Raw genomic sequence first — 22335 nt, forward strand, 5'->3', positions numbered from 1 at the left:
ATCGTCCTTGTCGTCGTTGTTATAATAATAATAATAATAGTAATAATAATATAGATAATATGCTGTCTGATATAAAACAATAAACTTGCCTGATATATGGATATTTAAAAAAGCAAAAAAAAAACAACAACTATATTTTTTGTCTCCATTTTAATTTCATCAAATGTTATTTGTTACTTGAAAGAAATAACATTCGTTTGGATAAAAAAAGATATATATATATATAATTTAATGTTTTTATAGTACAGTCGTTAGATAATTAAAAAAATAAGTGTATCAGATTGTATAATGAAAAAATAATTATTTACAATGAGATAATATGTAATTATATTACAGTATATTATTATCTGTAGTTTTTTTTTTTTATCAGTTGTTACAATTGACTTTGTTTTATAGTACATTCATTGTAAGACATAAGAATTGAATTTGTCGTCATTTTTGTTCATTCATCATCACAGAGAAAATCAGATTTCTTTTATTTTTCATCATGTTTCACTCACATCCATTTTGTCTTGATCTTTATCACCAGAATAATATTCATTAGCTGGTTCTATTATTTTATCAGTGTCTTGTGCATTTTGTCTAGAATCTGGATCAGGCTCTGGTTGTCTTTCTTCTTCTGGTGGTAATGCATCACATGGTACATCTTGCATTTGAACACTTGGTGAATGTTGTATCATTTTTAAATTGTCATAAACATGTCTTGTTATTGCTTCTAAATATTGTTTACTATTTGCATTATCCTGTCTTGTAACAACTTCGGGATGTAATGTAAAATCTGGTGCAAAGTATTCTAAATATTCGGTATAAGGTAATTCATTGCTGATTTGTTCATCAACAAGTAAAGATGTTTCATATGTCCAACAACGTGCTACATTACGAAGAGTATAACCACCCCCACCAACAGTAAGTAAAGGTACATGCAAGTCTCTGACAAATTTCACGCATTCTCCATGACCTTTAGTACTTAAACTGAAACATCCTAGTCTATCGTTTGCTAAAGAATCCGCACCACATTGTAATACAATTGCAGTTGGTTGAAAGAATTCCATGACATGTGAGATTACAGGTTTAAATACTTGTACATAAGATGTATCGTCTATACCCTCCTTCAATGGTACATTTACAGAATAATATCTGCCACTTTCTGCTCCTATCTCATACATGTCTCCTGTTCCAGGAAAGAAATGATTTCCATATTTGTGAAAGGAAACTGTCATGACTCTGTCAGTAAGATAAAATGCTTCTTGAACACCATCACCATGATGAACGTCAATATCTATGTATAATACTCTGGCATGATATTTTAATAATTCTAAAATAGCTATTACAATATCATTTATGTAACAAAAGCCTGAGGCTTCAAATTTTTTAGCATGGTGCAAACCTCCACTCCAATTGATTGCTATGTCACAACAATTGTTATTTAATTTAGTGGCACCTTCCAAAGATGCTCCAGTATACATAGAACAGAAATCAAATAGTCCTTCGAAAACAGGACAATCATCTCCTACATTAAAGTGACTGAGATATTTCGTATATCCTTGTAAATTTTGAGGTGTAACTCTTTGTAAGAATTCTACATATTCGTCTGAATGGAACCGACACATGTCATGAGTGCTTGCACGATAGGGACGGTATATTTGCATTTTTTTATGTAAACCATAATTAAGAACTAAACTATGAATGACAGACAGTCTATGAGGTTTCATTGGGTGTCCGGGACCATAATGAAAATTTCCAACATCCGGATTGTAAAAATATGACACTTTCTGATTATAACTCATTTTGAGATTATATACTTTATTTTTTATTATTTGATCAGCTCTTATCAGACTTTTGTTATTTTTCACGTGTTAATATGATAAGAAAAATATCAAAATATTTTTATTTAATTAAAAATTCCAATTCCATTCCAAATGTTCATTATTCATCCGCTTTTTATTCACTCTGACACGTATTACGTTGTTTGGTATTGAACCGAATTTTAAGTTAAAAATACAATACATTACTAATATCACTAAAATAAATAGTCAAAATAAAATTTAACACTTTGTTGTTTTTAAATATTCGTTATATTTATAAATTTCTATGCATTTTGTTATTGCAATCACAAATGTAAATAACTATGAAAATGTCTCTATTGAGATGATAAAGAAAGAGAAATGCAAAAACGCCATCTACAAGAACTGATTATAAATTATTCGAGAAAGCGGGAAATTCAATATGAAATTTTGTTAATTATGAAAATATACATTTAATAATCGAATAAATAAATATATCAAGAAATAAAAGTAGGTCAATATAAAGTACTATATAAACTGAAAACAAAGTTAAAAAGATATAGGTTAATGTAAATGATTTATTTCGTAGTATCGAGATATGCGAGAGTTGTATCGAGATATAAATACATAGTCAACATCTATCGATGTTTTGTCAGTAGCAACGGTTAGCAACGAGCTCCGACGACGCTTCACTTCAAAGAGATAATGCAGGTATTTAAACTATACGTCGTGACAGCTACATATGTTAATAAAATCATAAGTGAAATAATACTTTGATTTAATATTAAAACAATCTAATTTTTAATTAGATTACAAAAAGAATATCGTCAGGTTAAGATAATTTAAAAATACCATTGCAATGCGTCCTGATTCTCGTAGCGTCTCGTTCACGTTCCATCGTGAAGTATTAAGTGTACGAAATTCACCAGAATTGATACGTACTTCTAAAAACTTTAGACAACGTCTTCAAGATCGTTTTGATAAAGAAAAATCTAATGAGTCTTCCAAACAGAAAACTTCGTCAACAAAAGAGAAAGATGTTACTGAACGTGGTTGGAATAATTTGAGTCTTGGAAATGTGTCTGCTGATTCTAGACGAGCATTACGAAATGGTGCTGAAAGATTATCCAAAACCATATCAACTGTTAGAACAACGTTTGGTACTATTTCACAGGTTAGTTGCATATTTAATTATATATTTGTTGTAATATTTATTATATATTTATTTTATTGATTTCCTATCATACAGAAATTTCGAAGCTCAACGCGAAGACGTCAAAGATTGGAAGAACAACAATCTCCTGGAAATTATAAAACGCAAACACCTCAGTCACGTTCTCGCCAATTATTAGGACGTACTCCAACTAAATTATATAGTCCTTTTGGTATAGAATCTCCTAAACGTGGTTGGAATAAAGAGAATGACGTAACAACGGTACCAGAAACACCAGAAAATCATTCACGTCAAATACAATGCAGACCATTCCGTTTTGTAAGAGCAAGAGGATTTTCTGTACTGAGATAAAGAATTATTTTCTTTAAAGGGCAATCATGTTTTAACAATTTCTTGCCATTAAGAAAGAAATATGTCAAAAAAACAAAAAAACAAAAAACAAAAACGCACGTTTAGTACAACTAAGCACTATATTTATTTCCATTCCAATGAATGATGACGCAGCTATTTATCTATTTTATCATCATGCTAATAATCATTTTATATAATGGTAATTAATATTGTTTAAATAATATTTAAAAACACATGTTCATTATTTACTTCTCATCAATTTCATTCTTAGATATTTTAGATGAATATTTATAACTTTTTTATATGTATTTATATAATGATTACGCTTGCAATGTGAGATAAAAAAAAGAGAAATAATAGATTATAATCTGTTTAATTAAAATACCAACCACCAACCACATTGATCAAAATTTCCTTAAAATTAGATTATTCGAAAGACATATCATTTTCAAAAGGTAAGAATAATTAATCGTTTGTTTTTAATATCACCACCAACATATTATTATTATTATTATTATTATTATTTACATTTTATAGAAAAACAAAACAAAAACAAACAAATTTATTTAATCACTGTAATATAATATAACAGTTTATATAAAATCACGTGGAAAAAGATCACAATCAATCTGTATTTGTGAGAGCACTACTCTATGCAACTAAATACAAATGTTTTATGTATAAATATAGAACACACTACTTATCATTACAATAGGGATTCATTTAAATAAATAATTGAAAATAAAATTCTATTGAAACGTAAATAAATTTTCTTTTTTTTTCTAAGAAACACATGTATAAGGATTAAAAATATATTTCGTTGCATTATTTGACGAAAATCAAAAAGTGCACGTGTAATTTTGATGACGTAGTACCGACAAATTCCAGAAATCCGGAAATGCGGCTGTTAGAAGAAGTATTCTTAAAGTAAAAAGGAAATAAACACAATTATAAATTATAATATTTAACAACAAGGGAATCGATCGATCAGTTTTATTATAATATAAACAAATAAATTAAAATTAGGTCACGTATATAAATATTTTAACGAATATTTAAATTTGTAGAAATAATGTTGATACATTTTTGTATTAAAAATTGATGGAGAACGTTAGCCATAGAATTTTTTTCTTCTAAATTAAAACAATTTTAATTTCATTTTTTTTTTTTCATTTTAATATTTAACAATTAAAGAGATTCCAAACGTTGCATAAACAATTAACATAATTCATTCTGAATTGTAACATAATCAGTTAAGAATAAGCATTGTTTTTCTTTGTATATATATATATATATATATTAAATCGTTAACATGGATGATGCAATTATTTTTGAAAAAAATATTGAAAATGAAAGAACACACGTGGTAGAAGAATATGCGGGATTAAATTTTCGAAAGCACTATTATTCAATATCTATGAATAGCTGATGAATATAAAGGTGTATAGAAGGACGATAGCGTCGGTTCGTTATAGCGCAATGCGGAGATTCGTGATATGTGCATATATTTACACATACCACACACACACACATACACATATGTATATCATTTTCTCAGATCCCCTTTAACAATTATCAATATTATTACTTGAACATTATCTTGATTTATTAATTTCATAATTGATTGATTATTATTTTATTTTTGAAAAATCAATCTTTCCTTACAATATTTAATGTTACTTCCCCCTTTATATATTAATTATATCTATGTAAGCTTAGAGTGTAATAATATACAAGAAAAACCAATGAAAGTATAAAGTTATTTTTATGATATGGGACATCCTTTTTCAATGTAACAATCTTCGATTAATTTCTTGTAAGCTTACGTTAAATTCAAATTTTTAAATGAATTTTTTATTTATCTAAAGAGTGGAGACCATAAAAAAATATCTCATCTTTCATTTTCAAAACGATGTGGATGATAATCGAAATCAATTAATACAGTTAGTTAAGAATTCAAATATTACAGAAGTAACCTTAAAGTATCGAACAAGAATATATAAATATACTGTTACTAACTGTATATTATTTTAAAGTAAGTTTTGAGATGAGAAAGCAATATCAATTATCGATATTCGATCGATCTGAATAGGTTTCTTGTTTTAATATGCACAGTTGTTGTTGCTCGAGCAATCTTGTGTAACATGTAAACAAAAGAAGATCAATTTAATTACTAAAAATATAATAACTCGTCATCCATTATAAATACGTATATATATATACTATATACTACCTTCCTCACGTTTCTTCGTTTTTCCACGAAAATATTTAATGGTTAAAAGTTTGAATACGAAGGGAAGCTATTATTATATTGGTGAACAATATACCAAAACGTGATGCAATTATTTGCAATGAACAATTATTGCTTTTTCCTGGAATAAAATATCGAGGTATGTTTTTTTTTTTTTTTGGTTAGACTAGTTATAATAATAATAATTTAGCATAGAAAGAAAATGAAAATCATTGATGGTATTAATTTGAGACTTTAATTTGAGGAGTTAGTTATTTTATAATATTTGATAATGTATAAAAGAATTAGAAATTTCAATTATATTTGTCAATATCCATTTTCATCTTCTCTCATTGATGTTCCTTGATTTTTTTAATTCTTTTATTAAATATAGATTTATACTGAAATAACAACGGTATTAAAACACGAAGGTCATTTTATATGATATCTTGCCAATCGAAATTACAAATTTATTGTACTTTCATGATGATTGGCCAAAATTCAAAAGACATCTGTGTCCCCGCGTTTCAAAATGAATCTCTACACAAATTTGTATAACGATTGAAAATTAATTAAAGTTGTTCTACAAAAATCGTGTAAAGCATATTAACGAATATTGACGACAAATGTTAATGTTTAATATCTATCTTTGGTCTATATAATTTTCTATATATAATGAAAAAAAGAAAAAAATGAAAGAAACGAAAAGAAAATTAGGGAAACGATTCATACAGTTGAATTTTATTTATTGCAAGATTTGGATATTGGTGTATGCAATAACCTTTGAAAAATTGGCAAGAGGTTCAAACGATATATAAAAGTGTTAGGAGAATTTTAGGCGGGATAGTTTATCCCCCTTCCAATTAGTTTTTTTAATGGAACATGGCTGTGGTACACGATTGATTTTGTGCATGATCAAATTATTACATGATTACGCATCCGCCAATACTTTACAATTGTAAAGAAAACAGAAGTATATAGAAGCTCAAAAGTTTACTTTTTTTCTTGTCAGATTCATCTTAGTTATTACCGAGACCACCAGTTGGCAATAGTATATACATAACGCGATGCAATACAATACTATCAAAGAATAGTTCAATACTATCAAAGAATTCAGTATTCTACGTACTATCGCCCACTGGTGGTTCCGGTAATAACTAAGATGCATCTGGTTAGGAAACAAGAGAATTTGTGAGCATCTATATACTTTTATATTCTTTGGCGCTATATTGGAGTAAGGAGTAAATTACTTGTCACATACCGCAAGAGGGCAGGTCAGATCTCATAGAGGTCTCTTAGATTGCATAGAGGTAGGTCAGCCCAACTTGGGCTTGGATAAATGCGGTCTTTATAAGCGAACACTTCAACGTTATATACCGGACTCCGTTCAAGAATTGGCTTTTTCAGTTTTCACGTGTTTCTGACGGTATATATTACATCTTCATTTGCTTCCACGGTTTTCCTTATATTTCTTCTCTCTTCTTTCATCCTTTTACCAATATTTAAGTTATCTTCGTTTACGGTAACGTTTACGATAGTGAATAGTCGAAAGTGCGCGAGAAAGGAAACGCAGCGTATATTCTTACAAATGGTAACCGGTAAAGTATAACGCGTGTTCCTACGATAGTGAAAGGCGCTTACATAATTATACGCAAGCGAGTTATTTCCTTTTCTTAATAAATACGTGTTTTTGTGCGCTACTTTTGACTAATCGGTTTAATTTGACTAGTGTAATACTTTTTAGTGTATTTAAGGCGCGAAAATTATTGTACGTTATTTCTTATACTCCCTCTGTTGTTGCATTTTTTGTTGGGTATCTCTCTCTCTCTCTCTTTCTCTCTTCCTCTTTCTCTGAACGCTACAGCGCGCGCGCTCTTTCTTTCGTTCTGGCATCTTCCCATGTCCCCTTCCATTTCTTCCGTTCCACCGTTTTCCTGTTCTCTCTTCATGGCTCTTCCCTTTGTTGTCATCCCTCTATCGGCTTGGTCGACTTATTAGTTCGCCGGGCTTATTCGCTTCTCCCGGGATTCCTCAAATATAGGGACAAAGAATTTGTATTATGATGATATATCTATTCAACCGTAACCTACAATCTCCTAAATAACATGACGTGTCATTTCAAATCTATGAGAAGAGAATTCAGAGAATCTTAAGCGTTACCTTAGACGAATTTTCTCCCCTTTTCTCGAAATATCCAGTTTTGTTTTTGTTTTGTTCCAGTAAAAATTTATATATTACATGTTTTTAGCGTACCTAAAGTTTGCTCTCAAGCGAACTTTATAAACGGTACAAGGGAGTTTCCCTTTAGCGTATTTAATAGCACGTTTAGGAATAGTTAATGTTACATGAGAATATTGTTGTTAAATAATATCGATTTTGATAATAGTTTTATTTCATAATACTCCAAAGGTATTGTGCCAGTCGTGCTTATTTGCGCTTCAATTATAAGTTTTCTCAACATTTTTGTCTCAACATTATGAAATATTATTATTTCTTTATTATAAATTATATAATTTATTATCTATATGTAAAAAAATATGTTTAACACGTGTAATGGTAATCACAAATGAGTCAATTTGCAGTGATACTTTTAGCATCATTTGTTTCAACCAATTTCTAGTTTCAAATTATTTTCTAACATTTTATGCAAATATTCTCAAATTTCTATGAAAATAATTAACAGGAAGCAATGCATATCAATAGAAAAGCATCTCTGCTGTCTACTTGTAATGAAACAATAAAGTTGTTGTTTTGTTTCTTTTTGTTTTTTCTATATTATTAACAGTAATCAAAGTTTTAGCATAAATTTTGCATGTTCATGCGAGGAACGTACAAATATATTTTGGGGTCTTTCTTTCTTTTTATTGATTTATTCAAGTTAATTCTGTTTTGGTCCTTACTTGCCTTTGTTTTTTGTTTCTCATACACAGGTCTACCATCATAAATATGCACATTTATTTTCTATTTATTTTATATTACTTAAAAAAGTGAAAAAAAAAAAAAACGTTCAAGGGCACAGACCGATCAACGATCATGGCATTGCACGGGGAAAACGTAGTAATGAATTTGTTTATATTTTTTGTATTTGCTGACCCCGTCGATGGTTTCATTGGGCTAAATCAGTCGGAGTATACAGCGGTCCCAACCAGGAAACTTGGAATTGGTAATATTGCTCTAAGAGTGAAGTCTGAGGAGAGTTTTGAAACGAGGTGAAGAATCTGGAGCCTGGAATATACGCACAATGACTGATCAGCTAGAGCAACAGCAGCAGCAGCAGCAACAACAACAGCAGCAGCAGCAGCAATCTCAACAACATATGAAAAACAATGATGAGCCGCGGACTAATTTAATTATTAATTATCTTCCACAAAGTATGACGGAGAAGGATCTCTACAGCTTATTTGTCACGATAGGACCTGTAGAATCATGTCGAGTAATGAAGGACTACAAAGTATGTCTATTATTCATTGACATATATTTGTCTACATTATTTTTGGAGTAATTCAATAATTTAATTACAATATTTTCTCTTTTTTCTTTAGACCGGTTATAGTTATGGTTTTGGTTTTGTCAACTACACTAAAGCAGATGACGCTTTGTCAGCAATAAATACATTAAATGGTCTGCAGGTACAAAACAAGAGGTTAAAAGTGTCTTTTGCTCGTCCATCTGGTGAAGAAATTAAGGAAACTAATCTATATGTTACCAATCTACCTAGGTAAATTTTTAATGCATGAACTATGCTCTCTCATCGGTTAGTTCCAATGATTATAACATAAGAATGATATATTAACTTATTGATCTTTAATTTTAATATATACTTATATTTTCTTCTTCTTTGTTGTTTTTACAGAAATATCACGGAAAGTCAGATAGATGATATATTCAGTAAATTTGGTAATATCGTGCAGAAGAATATTTTAAAGGACAAACTTACCGGTTTACCAAGAGGCGTAGCATTTGTTAGGTGGGTTTTTTTTTTTTTTTTTTTTTTTTTTTTTTAATTTTTAGTTGAAAATTGTACGCTATAAATGATAGCATTTAATAATATTATTTATTATGAGAATTTATTGATTTGAAAAACAATTTACCCGTCAACTCTATCATAGTGCGTATAAAATTTGTGCGTATGAATTTAACGATTATTATAAGTTGGATCATAGTCAAGAATAACAGCTGGTTAGAAATGAGACTAATTGTATCATTATGCAATCAAAGTTAGCGCATAATAATATACATTTATTTACTATACATAAGATATTTCTTGCCAAATTATTTTTATACGATTCTTGGCCTGACCACACATTATAATTTCAATTTTATGTCTTTACGATTGCTGACCTAGTTAAACTATTAAAATATATATAAATGAAAATTCAGGTTGTGTCGAATAGGTTTATTGTTGAAAATAGTATCAAAAGTATGTCACTAAACTGAATGTTAAGCTGAATATAGAATTAGTATTTAATGATTTCCTTACATAAGAGAAATAATAACTAAGATGTTCATTTTATAATATTTAAATAACATATCTAAATCATTGATATTAAATAAAAACTTATGTTTGAATAATAAATATTTATGAACAATATGATTTTATTATTAAAGATTTGATAAACGTGAAGAGGCACAAGAAGCTATTGCACAACTTCATGGTACTGTACCGGAAGGTGGTTCTGAAAGACTCAGTGTAAAGATAGCAGAAGAACATGGAAAACAAAAAGCAGCGTACTATGCAGGTTGGCAAGCTGGCTACAATCAAAGTAGAGGTAAGTAATTTCAATAATATAATTTATATATATATATATATATATATATATATAATATTTATATGCCTCTTAGTTTTTAGTATTATTCTGACAGTAGAAATAATATATAGATAGAATAGAACAAATGTTATTTATATAAAATATATACAATATTACTTCAATTAAAATGAAGAAAAATATAATCATGAAAATAAAAATAATCTATTTTTATTGTCAGAGGTGCTTTTGCATTGCGCTTTACACTTTTTCTGATTAATGGCGCATGAATGATTGCATTATATATATATATAATATATATATATATATAGTGTAACTGGGAACAAATAATTCCTACTATATCCTCTTGGTGTGTGGTTTAGTTATTTAATAATAATAACAACAAAAACAAAAAAATACATTGACATTTCTTATTATATTGTATAAGAATTTCATAGGCTACTATTGCATTATCTATCTTACATACTTTTTTTTAAGTATGAATGTATATATATATAACTTAATATGTCCTGTTAATTATTATGACAGTGGGAAATTGAGGTTAAAAAAAAAAATTGAGAAACAATTTTTTTTTTTTTTACCACTTATTTCACCGTCTTAATATAACTGCTACATTTATTTATTTATTTATTTAATTTATTAATTTATTTATTTATTACAATGTAATATATTCATCTGTTTAGCTATCTTTTGAATAAAAAAATTTTCTATTTAATTAATCAAATGAAAATAAAATTGATATTTTTTTATTTATTTACTCAACAATGAAGTATTTAAGATCTTTTGCAAATCTTATCTTTATACATACATATGTATATATATATATATATGTCCATAGTAATGCTTATATAAAATTTATGCTAATATATATATATATATGATAAATATATATGCATAGAATTTTATATTTGCATTACTATAGATTAAATATCTAATACTTTAATGTTTTGCCAGATAAGATGGCTGCCTGTAGATCAGACTTCAACGATTTATCGCACTAGTCCCTTTTACATGGAAACAAATAATATTATTATTTATAATTATATATATATATCGTGCGCAAAGTATACAAAATGCAGCAACATTTGCTATATAGCCGACAATTTTGTTCGGACATTTTTCATCTATATCAGTTTTCTAATAATAATAATAATAATAACAATGATATAGTGTGCATGATTTAGTGTGAAATATGTTTCCTATATGAGTGTTTATTATGCACTATAAAAACAAAACAAAAAACAAAGAATATGTTTCTCTCTCATCAATAATATTAACAAACAAAACAAACAAGCAAAAGAATACAACCAACAAAAAAGAAAAACCGGACAGTAATAATAATAATAATAATCATAGTGTTGTGTATTAATTATTAAATATCTTGTGTGTGAATAAATGAAAACGTACTTAATTAGTTTTTTAAGTAATAATTCAAATGTCAATACGATTCCGTTAATGAAGAATATTGTCAATAATTTAATCTTTAACAAACTTATTTTTCAAATATATTATGATTTATTATTTCATAAAAATAATTATATTTTATGTTAAACATAATGTAACAATTGTGTCTTATATAAAACATAGATTTAGTTGGTTTATATTATAACTTCATACTTTTTCTGTATCTATCTATATATATATATTTATATACATATATATATATATATATAATATATATATATAATATATATAATATATATAATATATATCTATATTATATTATAGTATATTATATTATATTATATTATATGATATTATATTATATTATATTATATATAATATATATATATATATAAATAGTTTCTTTTGTATCAAAAATTATGTTCAAATATATTGCTTTTGTTAAATTCTAAACGGTCGAAGTATATAGTTTTGGCATAAATATAATAGTTACTACTATTTCGTATATTCATTATAATACCCATTCTCCTATTAATCTTAAGTGCGCATTGCGTGCGTATGATATTAGGACATATATATTATTATATTATATTATATCATATATATTAAAAAGATATTGTGCACGAGAGAAAAAAAAAAAGAAAGAAAAATTATTTGAAATGAGTGAATTTGAAAATATTGCAAATCAATTATATACAACAGTGTAGTATATTTATATGATGAAATTAATTATAAATTAATTATTATCATTAATAAAAATGTATCCTATATCAATACTGTCACTTGTGATAGTTTTATTTAATACATACATATATATATATATATGTATAAAATGTATTTTATATATATATATATATATAAATTCTATAAATAGAAATATATCAGTCTATCAAATTGCCTGCTATTATTTATTTGTAATATGCATATGCTAATTTTATGATAATTGGGCTGTTATTGCATCGGTGAAAAGCCCGCTTGATTATAATTCTAAGTGCATGGCTGTGTCTTGTATCGAACAATTAAGGTCTATTGAATAATTCGAAGTTAAAAAAAAAATATATTCATTTAATGTTTCATTTTTATTTCTATGCTTACCAATCTTCAAAGGAGAGCGCCTATATCCAACCAGGAATAAATATCAGCGCTATGACCACTATCTTTATAAAAGATTATAAACGTAATATTTCATTTTGTTGAAATCTCTCTCTTTGAATTTATATATATATATATACATATATGCTTTCATTATTAATTGAAATTTGTTATTGCGAATTTTGATGAAATTTAAAAAAAAAAGAAATATTAATTGTTTGTAATATTTTATGAAAAAACTTGCACATAATAATAATGTACTCTCTAAAAGAGTACTAAAAACAAACAAACAAAAAATATTGTATAAATTAAGCGTTGCTTTTTTCTTATTTTAAATTTATTCAAATTATATATGCAATATTATTTTAATCTAAAACAAAATTTGTTCATTTTGAGAAACTTCAACTATGATAAATATTGATATAGGAATTGCATTAAAAAAATAATAATAATAATAAACCTACATTTAATCAAACTTTAGAAAATTATTAATTGTTATTAAAATTGTTATTAAAATTTAAAAATTATTATTGTAGTTTCATGAAATTGATGAATATATAAAGTTAACAATTTTATAGATAATATATCATTTTCATATATATATATAGATAATATATCATTTTCATATATATATATAGATAATATATCATTTTCATATATATATATATATATATCTTTTTTTTTTTTCAAAGCTTTTTGTAGTAGCACAAGCAAATATCAGACGCTTATATAAAATTCAATATAACGCTAATGACATAAATAATAATTTTCAAAGTTCATGATTAAACTATAATTGTGATTTAAATGACACAGCATGCTCTGAAAAATATGCATACGTATTAAAGAAAGAAAGAAAGCAAGAAAGAAAGAAAGAAAGAAAAAGAAATATGAAAAAAAAGAAACGAAAATATTACTTGAAATGTTATTATTATAATAATAATAATAATAATAATTATAACTTTGGGAATGCGATAATAATCAAATGAACTGCTAACGTTTATTATTTATTTTTCTTCTTATTTCTTATTTTTTTTCCACACATATTTAGTAACATATTAATCACATATATAACATAATTCGAATAATATATAGCTTACAAAATACTTGCAGCTTTCCACTTTTATGCAATAATCTTAAACGAAAAAAAGAAAAAAAAATAGAATAAAAAAACAAAAATGAAGAAAAAAAGAAAAGAAGAAATTAAAAAAAAAATCTAGAAAAATTAGTTATCATTAAATTAAAAAAAACACTTTTGAAGGATTTAAAGAGATTATACAAAAAATAGATCTATAGGATCTTTACAGATTTTACTTATACATTGATAATGCATATATTACAACAATATATCTATACACGATTATTCAATGTTTTTGATATGAAGGAATGCAATTTATTGTTCCAAATTAATAATTTCAATGATATTCTGCAATAAAAAAAAAAAACAACTTATGTAACGTGTAACGATGTGTTATGGTGCGATCAATCAAACTGCGAAAACTCCTTCGCTAATAATAATAATAATAATAATAATAATAATAATAAGTAATAATAATTTTTAAGCATGAATGTTGTACAGTTTATCGTTAAGATCCATATGATTCCAATGTTATGAGATTACAGTAGTTAAACGTATGATCAAATCAATACCTAAAACATATATATATATATATATATATATATATATATATATATATACGTAATATATGTTAAACACTTTTTTTGTAACAATAATCACCTGTAACGTGATATATTAACCTTTGTTTACCACCCTTCCTGGAGTAACACGTTTAGGACCTCGCCTGGAGTAACTCGTCTTGGACTCGGGCGAGAAAAATTGTTATAAAAAATTAACTATTGCATAGATTTACTTCAACATTTTTTTTCAGACTTCTTTAATACTTACTTAAAAAGACTATATAAGTTTTATAATTTTAAATTAAATTTAAATATGTTTAAAAAATTATTCAAAGTTGAGTACAATTGAGAAAAATGATTCAAGTTGCAAAAAAGGTCTGGGTCCTTTGGGGACCAAGTGTTGTAAGCAAAGGTTAATCACAAAAATATTGAATAATGTTTGAACAAACGTCTTTTGCGAAATTATACCGAATTTGATTGTTATTAAAAAATATTACATATATATGTATATGTATATATATATATGAAATTTATGTATATCACACGAGATATTAAAAGCAATCGTCGGATGTTATACTTTGTTGGATGAATAATCATTAAACGATGTGCGTGTATGTATGTATGTGTGTGGGTGTGTACGTATTATACATACGTACGTGTTAGCTAGAACACTTTATCATAAAACTCAGGATACTCTAATGATAGAACATTTTCTCGTTTTAATTTTTGATATAATTCATTTTTGTAATTCTTCTGCACATATTTCACCATTTAAGATGGTGGTGGTATCCTTCAAATGCGATAGGATTTGTTGTTAAAGAAATTGACAAAAAAAAAAATATCTAATAATGATAATAAAAAAAAAAAAACACAAAAAAACAAAGAAACAAAATATGCATAAGTAGTTATTGTTCCATCGTTAGTTGTAACGACAGATAATAGATATTTATTAATCTAATCGCATTTTTTCTTGTTAACTGTTATTATCTTATTAATCAATGTATTTAATGATCGATCGAATTATTATTATTATTAATATTAACTTGAGTTTATGATTGAATCACGAACTTAAGAAGAAACATATATATATATATGTATATCTTATTCGACTTTGACAATCGTCCATTTTTTTACGTAAAGTTAGAAATACATATTACAGTAGAAATACATTCGGTATATTGTTCGTAATAATAATAATAATAATAATATATATTATCTTCTACATCGGCTGATCGAGAGAGAAAGAAAGGTTGGAAAAATAAGAGAGAGAGAGAGAGAGAGAGACACGTTGTTGTAAAACTCACGATAGCACGTCGTGTTGTTCTTAATATAATATTATGTACCTTGTTCGAATGAAGATCATTATACAGACTGAATTGTATAACATTATTACACGTAATTACAAAATTGAAGAATGATTATTTATACAGTTATGTATACATTTTAATGGGGAACTTTTATGAAATATAAAAAGTTGAGAATCACTGTTATTCTTCTCATTTTGAATGAAAGAAATTTATAAATCCAAATATATATATATATATATATATATATATATATATATATATATATATAATATGATTCATTCTGTATAAATGATCAAAATTATCCAATAGGATAATAGTTGGAGAGAGAGAGAGAGAGAGAGAGAAAGAGAGCCGAAGCTTTTAAGAATTTAATATTGCGAATGCCCTGGTATTTGACGCACTTCCATAGTTCGGCCATTATGCGATTTGTAATTTATGTCATTTTTCAAAATACAATAGAGCTTCTCGTATCTGTAATTTATAGGTGGGCAAAAGTAGTTGCTAGATGAGCGAAATTTTTCGGATATCACTTTATAAGAAACCAAAAATTGCACAAGCTTTTTAACACAAATAATTCTACGAAATTCTATTCTTTTTGGTGCTTTTGAACCATTGAAATTGTCTTTGAAATTTTTCAAATGCTTCAGTATGAATGGGCATGTCATCCTCATTTGATTGAGGTTCTATTTGCTATTTTTGCTTGCATACAATTATATCATTGTTGTTAAAATCATCACAAGCTGATAATGCAATGGCAATATAGTTGACAGCTTTTTCAACATTGTTTACAATTATTTATGAAGGAAAAACTCTTTCCAACATTTTTTTTGGCACGTAAGCACACATGTAGCATGTAATTTTTGATTATCATATTTTTGTTTATTAATATCTGAGATTGTAGATTGTCTAATATCATGCATTCTTGATAATTTTGCTGCATTATTATCATTATTAGCTTCATGCAGAGTTATAACTCAAATTTCTTTGACCAATTATGGGAAAGTTTATATAAAATGATGTATGCATTCATTGTTATTAAAATAACAGAACTTTTGCATCATTGGAACTATGATTTATACAAAACGAGAGCATATATTTCAAATTAATGCTAAATACACGTGCAAATGAAATCCAATCGTAACAAGTATGCAAATCTCATAGCTTAAAGTCAGCATGAATTGCTACAAAACAAGGATGATAAATATGGGAGGCCCTACTGTATTATGCAATTTAATTTGTTAAGATTTTCATATATATATGTATAATATGTGCGCAATTTTGTTGTTCAATTTACTTTTGGTCGTCTCTCTGCGTTAATTGTTGTTGTTGCTGTTGTTGTTGTTGTTGTTGTCGTTGTCGTTGTCGTTGTTATCGCATTAAATTATATTATATATATAATTATCGTATTAAAACAAAGCTTGCAATTTTACATCGTCAATTGCACAACTATGGGAAAAGTGAAAAGAATCAGACGAATCGATCGACTAAAGCACAAATATAGAGTCTGATGAAGATCAATTTTTCATTAACGATCTTAATAGACCAAATTATCTTAAGAGAAAATATGCACATGTCACTGTTTAACGTCGTACATACCAAGTATTCGAGTCACACTTTTCATCAACTATTATTTCAAAATATACATGTATACAGGATTTGTAAAAAAATTAAGTTGAACAGTTCAAAACCAAACTTGAGAAATTTTTCTTTCAATGTTTTTTATACAATTGTTTTAACTTTCGTTAGTTTTCTTTACAAAGTCCTTGTTTTCTTTTATAATGAAAGTATTTGATCTTTTTATTTGAAAAGAACTGTATAATTTAAGATATTATTTACAAACTTTTGACATTTTTTTTGGTAAATGTTTTATGTTATTGTCAAATATAGAATGATAGAATTATTATTTAAATTAAAAATGTGTGACCACATACCACCAACTTGTACGACATTAATTAGAGATATGTAGAGATTGTAAATAAGTTTGATGGAAGTTGCAGTTATAGAGGATTCTAATTTAAGTAGTAAAATTGTAAGGTTTTTAAAAATGATTGATGATTGATGATGGAGCTCGGGCGAAATGATATTATCGAAGTCCGGTAGTTGCTAACGATGGCTGTGATAAGAATAAGGACAAAATTAACGCCGAATGAAAAATACAATTTGCGAAGAACACAGTTAAAAAACTAAACAAAACAAATAAAAAGGGACTGTCGATAAACAAACAAACAAAAAATTACATAGTTGTATATCGAGAAATTGATGTTAAAAAACGATGCTCAAAAATATATACATATGTAATGTATGTAATAACATATATATTACATATGTATGCCCCGTTCTCCTATTTGTGTTTCAATCAATTTTATATTAATATGATTTACGATTTGGTTTGATTTTCATATATTTATATTTACAGCGAAAGGAAGAACGTAATTTTAATTGCATGCTGTTGGTTGCAACAAAAAGAAAAAAGAAAATGAAAAATAGACAAACGCGTCTCTAAAAAAATGCCTGCGACATTCTCAATAATATATTCAACATATTTTTCTCTTCTCTTCTCGCGTAATTCAATTATATGAAAAATATAAATAAATAAATGCTCTTTGCAAATCGATTTTGATTATAGTGTATTAAGTCCAGTTAGCTATTTATGGTTACACGTAGAGAGCGTAGATTTTACGCTGTTAACACTCTGTTCAAAAATTATTTCGTGAAAAGTGAAAAGAAAAATTATTATAAAAAAAAGAATAACTTTACCTATAAAAAAATACACGATATATATAATAATTGATATTCTAGCGGAAAAAGCAAATGTATGTATATACTGTATATTATTATTATTATTATTATTATACATACATATATACATACATTTGTATATGTATATATACAAGTAGTGTTTAAAGACCGATGTTCATCATACATACATTTTGCGAATATTTCAATGGGAAAATTCGTTTGTTGAATAATGATTGGAAGAAAGAAAGATGATGATGATGATGATGATGAACAAAAAAAGAAACAATGTTGTATCGCGTTTTTTGTACTGACGATTTTTGATCAATCTCTTTTAATTAATTATCTGTATATCGTCACTATATTTGTGTATTTACTGTAATGATGTTTTAAGATCTTATTAATCATCGGTAAGATTTTTCTATAAATGAACTTTCTCTTATCAAGAGAGTAAGAGTTTTAAAATCGATTTTTAAATTGATACATATACATGAATACATATATGTATTTTGATGTATATTATATTATTAATTGATAGATATATATTAAGATATTAAAAATCTGTTATAGTTTCGGTGACTTATAATAGGTAAATACGAAAAATAGATTCTACATAATCACATCGGAAGTTACATTTATGACTCGACCCAATATAAGCTTTTTAATATACTTTCCTTTTTTTTGTTTTGTGTCTGTATGAATGCTACCAACAAAAAAATCACACGCCAAGTATGTTACACGTTTGCATGATGTTTGTCGATATACAAATTATAATCTTATCTATCTATCTATCTATCTATCTATCTTATCTATTTCTCTATCTATCTATCTCTATCTCTATCTATCTATTTATCTATTAATCTACTTATCTATCTTTTTGTCTATCTATCCGTCTGGATTGATGATAATGTTGCAAAGAAATAGAAAAGGGGGAAAAAAATCGTCAATACAAAAATATACTTCTGAACAAACAAACAAAAAAAAAAAAAATACGGGACAACGCATCAGGTCAGAGTTTGTTCTTCAAATTTTTCTGTATAAGAAATCTTATACCTTTCTTATATATAATCCTTGTTGCCTACAGTCACGATAAATTTTACGTGAGAACTGTAGTAGTTGCTCTATCGTTAAATTTGATTAAAACATTAGAAAGAAAATAAATATATGGTACTTGTGATTTTATTCTAAAACAAGACCAGACCAGACCAGACCATCATACCTCCATCCCAATTTTATTTTCGATATTATTTCCATGGATTTAATTAAATATATATTAAAATGTAATGCTGCAACAAAGTTGTTTGATTAGATTGCATATACAATGATGACGTTGAAGAGGAGGATAAGATGATGACATATGCAAATAGAAATTGGACTGTTATCATTAATGTAAATTTCAAAATGAAATATCTATCCTTTCAGGAACGATAACATACATTTTCAAATGTGAAATATTACATTTTCCCACGCGTTCGTCATTTTGTCTGTTAACAGTTTCTCCTTGTACATATATTATACACAAAAACGACAAACACACAACAACAAAAACTGATGTATATGTACATATATTTTTAAATATGTATATAGACATATATTATTATTATTATTATTATTATTATTATAGATTAGATTTAATATAGAGCAAAATCTATTTATATAAGCTTTCTCGATAGCCACAAGCGATCATAGGAAGAAGGGAAAAGAATTGTCTCCCCCTCTTCTTCCATGTTCGGTCACTTGTACTCTTAAGGTCATTGCATGTCAAATCGATCACTTTCTATAGCAATGAAATAGAGTAATGTAATTCTTTCTTCGAAATCAAATATAAAACTAACGAAAAAATGATGATGTACGGTATAATATAATATTTACATAGATACATATATACATATAATATTATGCATATGTATGTTTAAATGATTTAGAGACAAAAAATATTTTCGATAAATACCATTGAGTTGGCAGTGCATCAATATTTAAAATGACGAAGAAATAAAATTCATTAAGAAATCAAATCAAATCTAATCAAATAGAAACAAACGCACAATGCAAAATGAGAATAATTGGAACAGTTATAAACGTCTGACAAAAAAAAAAATAAAAAAAAATAAAAAAAAATAAAAAAAAAATAAAAATGAGACGAATAAAGTGAGCGATTTCACGTGGATTGATCCTGGAGAAGAGAGAAAGGAGGTGCGTTAACGAAGATTGGATGGTCTTTCAGGGGGAGGAAGCAGCGGTGGCAACAGCAGCGGCGTTAGTGGTGGAGGAGGTGGTGGTGGTGTAAGCGGAAGCCTCAATAGCAGCAGCAGTGGAAGAGGACGGGGTGGCATTGGAGGACCACCAGGAATGGGAATGGGTATTGGAGGTGGTGGAGGTGGTGGACCAGGAATGATTGGCAGAGTAACCGGTGGAGGCTTTGGTCGGGGATCGCATCATGGTGGTGGCTTTATCGGAAGTGGAGGAGGTCCTGGTGCTATGAGAATGGAAAAGTTACATCAGCATCGTTTCAATCCGATCGGTATGGGCGGTGGATACGTCCAGCCACATTTTTGGTGACCATCGAGGAACAAGAACTCGACAAGCACTACGACTATACTATGTACTACTACTACTACTACTACTACTACTGCTACTACTACTACTGCTATTACTACTACGACGATGACGACGACTGCGACGGCGACAACGACTGCAGCAGCGATTACGGAGATGGCAGAATTAGTTATGCCATAAAGCATAACTATCACGTCACTATCTTTACACCCCATACAGCCAACTCTAAAAGCGGATCGATCATTAATATTCGTCACGAAATTTTGTCATTTCGAGTGATCGTCAAGTGCTTTTGGGCTATTATTCCCCCCTTATCATTTTAGCATTTTATGGGGTTTTCTTTTTTTTTTTCTCTCTCTTCCTATTTTTTTCTTTTTCTTTTTCTTTTTTTTTATTCTTCTTCTTCTTCTTCTTCTTCTTACAAACTATTGACCTTAAATGAATTATTTTATTCATTTATTTCGAATTAGAAACTAAACCTTTCTATCTTAATTTCTTTCTACTTTCTTATCTATATTTTAATTACACATACTGGAACATACAAACATACACACATAAACACACACACACACACACACACACATCGCACGCGTACAGTGAGTCACAGGAAATATTCGTACATCTATTTGTAAGTTTTAAATAATTGATTTTCATTCGTATGTTTTAATAAAAAATAAAAAATAAAATAAAACATATTTTACAATTAGTAAATTAGTTAATTGATACGAATCAATAAATCATCCTCTGTCAAATATAATAATATTTAAATAATGAGGCATCAAATCTAACAACAGATTATTTCTCTGTTTAGAATAATTTGAAAGATTTCTGTCAAAAGTAAAAAATATCTGTTATGTAAAATAAATGAATAATAGATACACGGATACCAATAATCCTGTAATTCATTGTACATACACGGGTTTTACTCTATCCTTCGGAAACTTTACGATCGCTCGAACGTTCATTCCGTAATGTCGGGTTTATAAAATAGCCAAGGATCCGATACATTCTTACGTTTTTTCAAACTAATGTCAGTGCTCGCGTTATATGTAGTAATTAAGCAAAGAAAGCAAAAGAAGAAAAGAGATTCGTCAAAAAAACAAAAAGAAAAAACACAAAAAAAAAAAATCATTAAAAGTCAAAGTATAAAGAATGGTAATAAAGTTACAAAAACAAAAAAAAACATAAAAAAAGAAAAAAAAACAAATAGTAGGTGTTAAAAATCCCGTTGCATAGCCCGTGTGTCGTGAGAGATACACCATTTTAAAATTAACGTGTCCGCATTCGGGCTAAAATAAAT

General features: G+C 27.3%; 3 protein-coding genes and 1 long non-coding RNA gene across 8 annotated transcripts in view; 2 read left to right on the top strand and 2 right to left on the bottom strand.

Moving 5' to 3' along the window:
* Positions 1-207: 207 nt before the first annotated feature.
* HDAC3 (histone deacetylase 3) lies at positions 208-2159 on the bottom strand. Its single transcript, XM_015320780.2, has one exon. It carries the CDS (start codon positions 1785-1787, stop codon positions 486-488), a length of 1302 nt encoding a protein of 433 aa, XP_015176266.1. The 5' UTR covers positions 1788-2159; the 3' UTR covers positions 208-485.
* A 197-nt stretch (positions 2160-2356) lies between these two features.
* LOC107066298 (uncharacterized) lies at positions 2357-4077 on the top strand. Of its 3 annotated transcripts, none has more exons than XM_015320794.2 (3): positions 2357-2495; positions 2594-2958; positions 3034-4077. In XM_015320794.2, the coding sequence occupies exons 2-3, from the start codon at positions 2644-2646 to the stop codon at positions 3307-3309; spliced, it is 591 nt and encodes a 196-aa protein (XP_015176280.1). In that variant the 5' UTR covers positions 2357-2495; positions 2594-2643; the 3' UTR covers positions 3310-4077. The 3 variants fall into 3 exon arrangements, with proteins under 3 accessions (XP_015176280.1, XP_015176281.1, XP_015176279.1); XM_015320795.2 differs by having other exon boundaries at positions 2380-2495; positions 2797-2958; XM_015320793.2 differs by having other exon boundaries at positions 2428-2958.
* A 720-nt stretch (positions 4078-4797) lies between these two features.
* LOC149031608 (uncharacterized) lies at positions 4798-6939 on the bottom strand. Its single transcript, XR_016177553.1, has 3 exons — positions 6801-6939; positions 5543-5681; positions 4798-5443 (listed from the first exon to the last, which is right to left on the bottom strand). It is a non-coding gene; the product is annotated as an uncharacterized LOC149031608 (long non-coding RNA).
* Positions 6809-22335, top strand: part of LOC107066296 (sex-lethal homolog) — a 22870-nt gene continuing 7343 nt past the window's right edge. The window contains exons 1-6 of one of the 3 annotated variants that reach the window (XM_015320788.2): positions 6809-6965; positions 8470-8990; positions 9082-9257; positions 9393-9506; positions 10148-10308; positions 20704-21081. In XM_015320788.2, the coding sequence (XP_015176274.1) occupies positions 8781-8990; positions 9082-9257; positions 9393-9506; positions 10148-10308; positions 20704-21038 (996 nt within the window). In that variant the 5' untranslated portion in view covers positions 6809-6965; positions 8470-8780 and the 3' untranslated portion in view covers positions 21039-21081. The remainder of the gene's footprint in view (positions 6966-8469; positions 8991-9081; positions 9258-9392; positions 9507-10147; positions 10309-20703; positions 21082-22335) is intronic. The other 2 variants (XM_015320781.2, XM_015320784.2) reach the window with 2 other exon arrangements.

Source organism: Polistes dominula, unplaced genomic scaffold, assembly GCF_049000335.1.
Source record: "Polistes dominula isolate Pdom_NZ unplaced genomic scaffold, Pdom_raw_medaka contig_82, whole genome shotgun sequence".
NCBI lineage: Eukaryota > Metazoa > Arthropoda > Insecta > Hymenoptera > Vespidae > Polistes > Polistes dominula.

What these genes read in the sequence shown, in the direction of transcription:
- HDAC3 (XM_015320780.2), bottom strand. Translation starts at nt 1,787, where the DNA reads ATGAGTTATAATCAGAAAGTGTCATATTTTTACAATCCGGATGTTGGA.
- LOC107066298 (XM_015320794.2), top strand. Translation starts at nt 2,644, where the DNA reads ATGCGTCCTGATTCTCGTAGCGTCTCGTTCACGTTCCATCGTGAAGTA. An exon ending in CGTTTGGTACTATTTCACAG is followed by an intron (nt 2,959 to 3,033) that starts GTTAGTTGCATA and finishes CCTATCATACAG; the next exon opens with AAATTTCGAAGCTCAACGCG.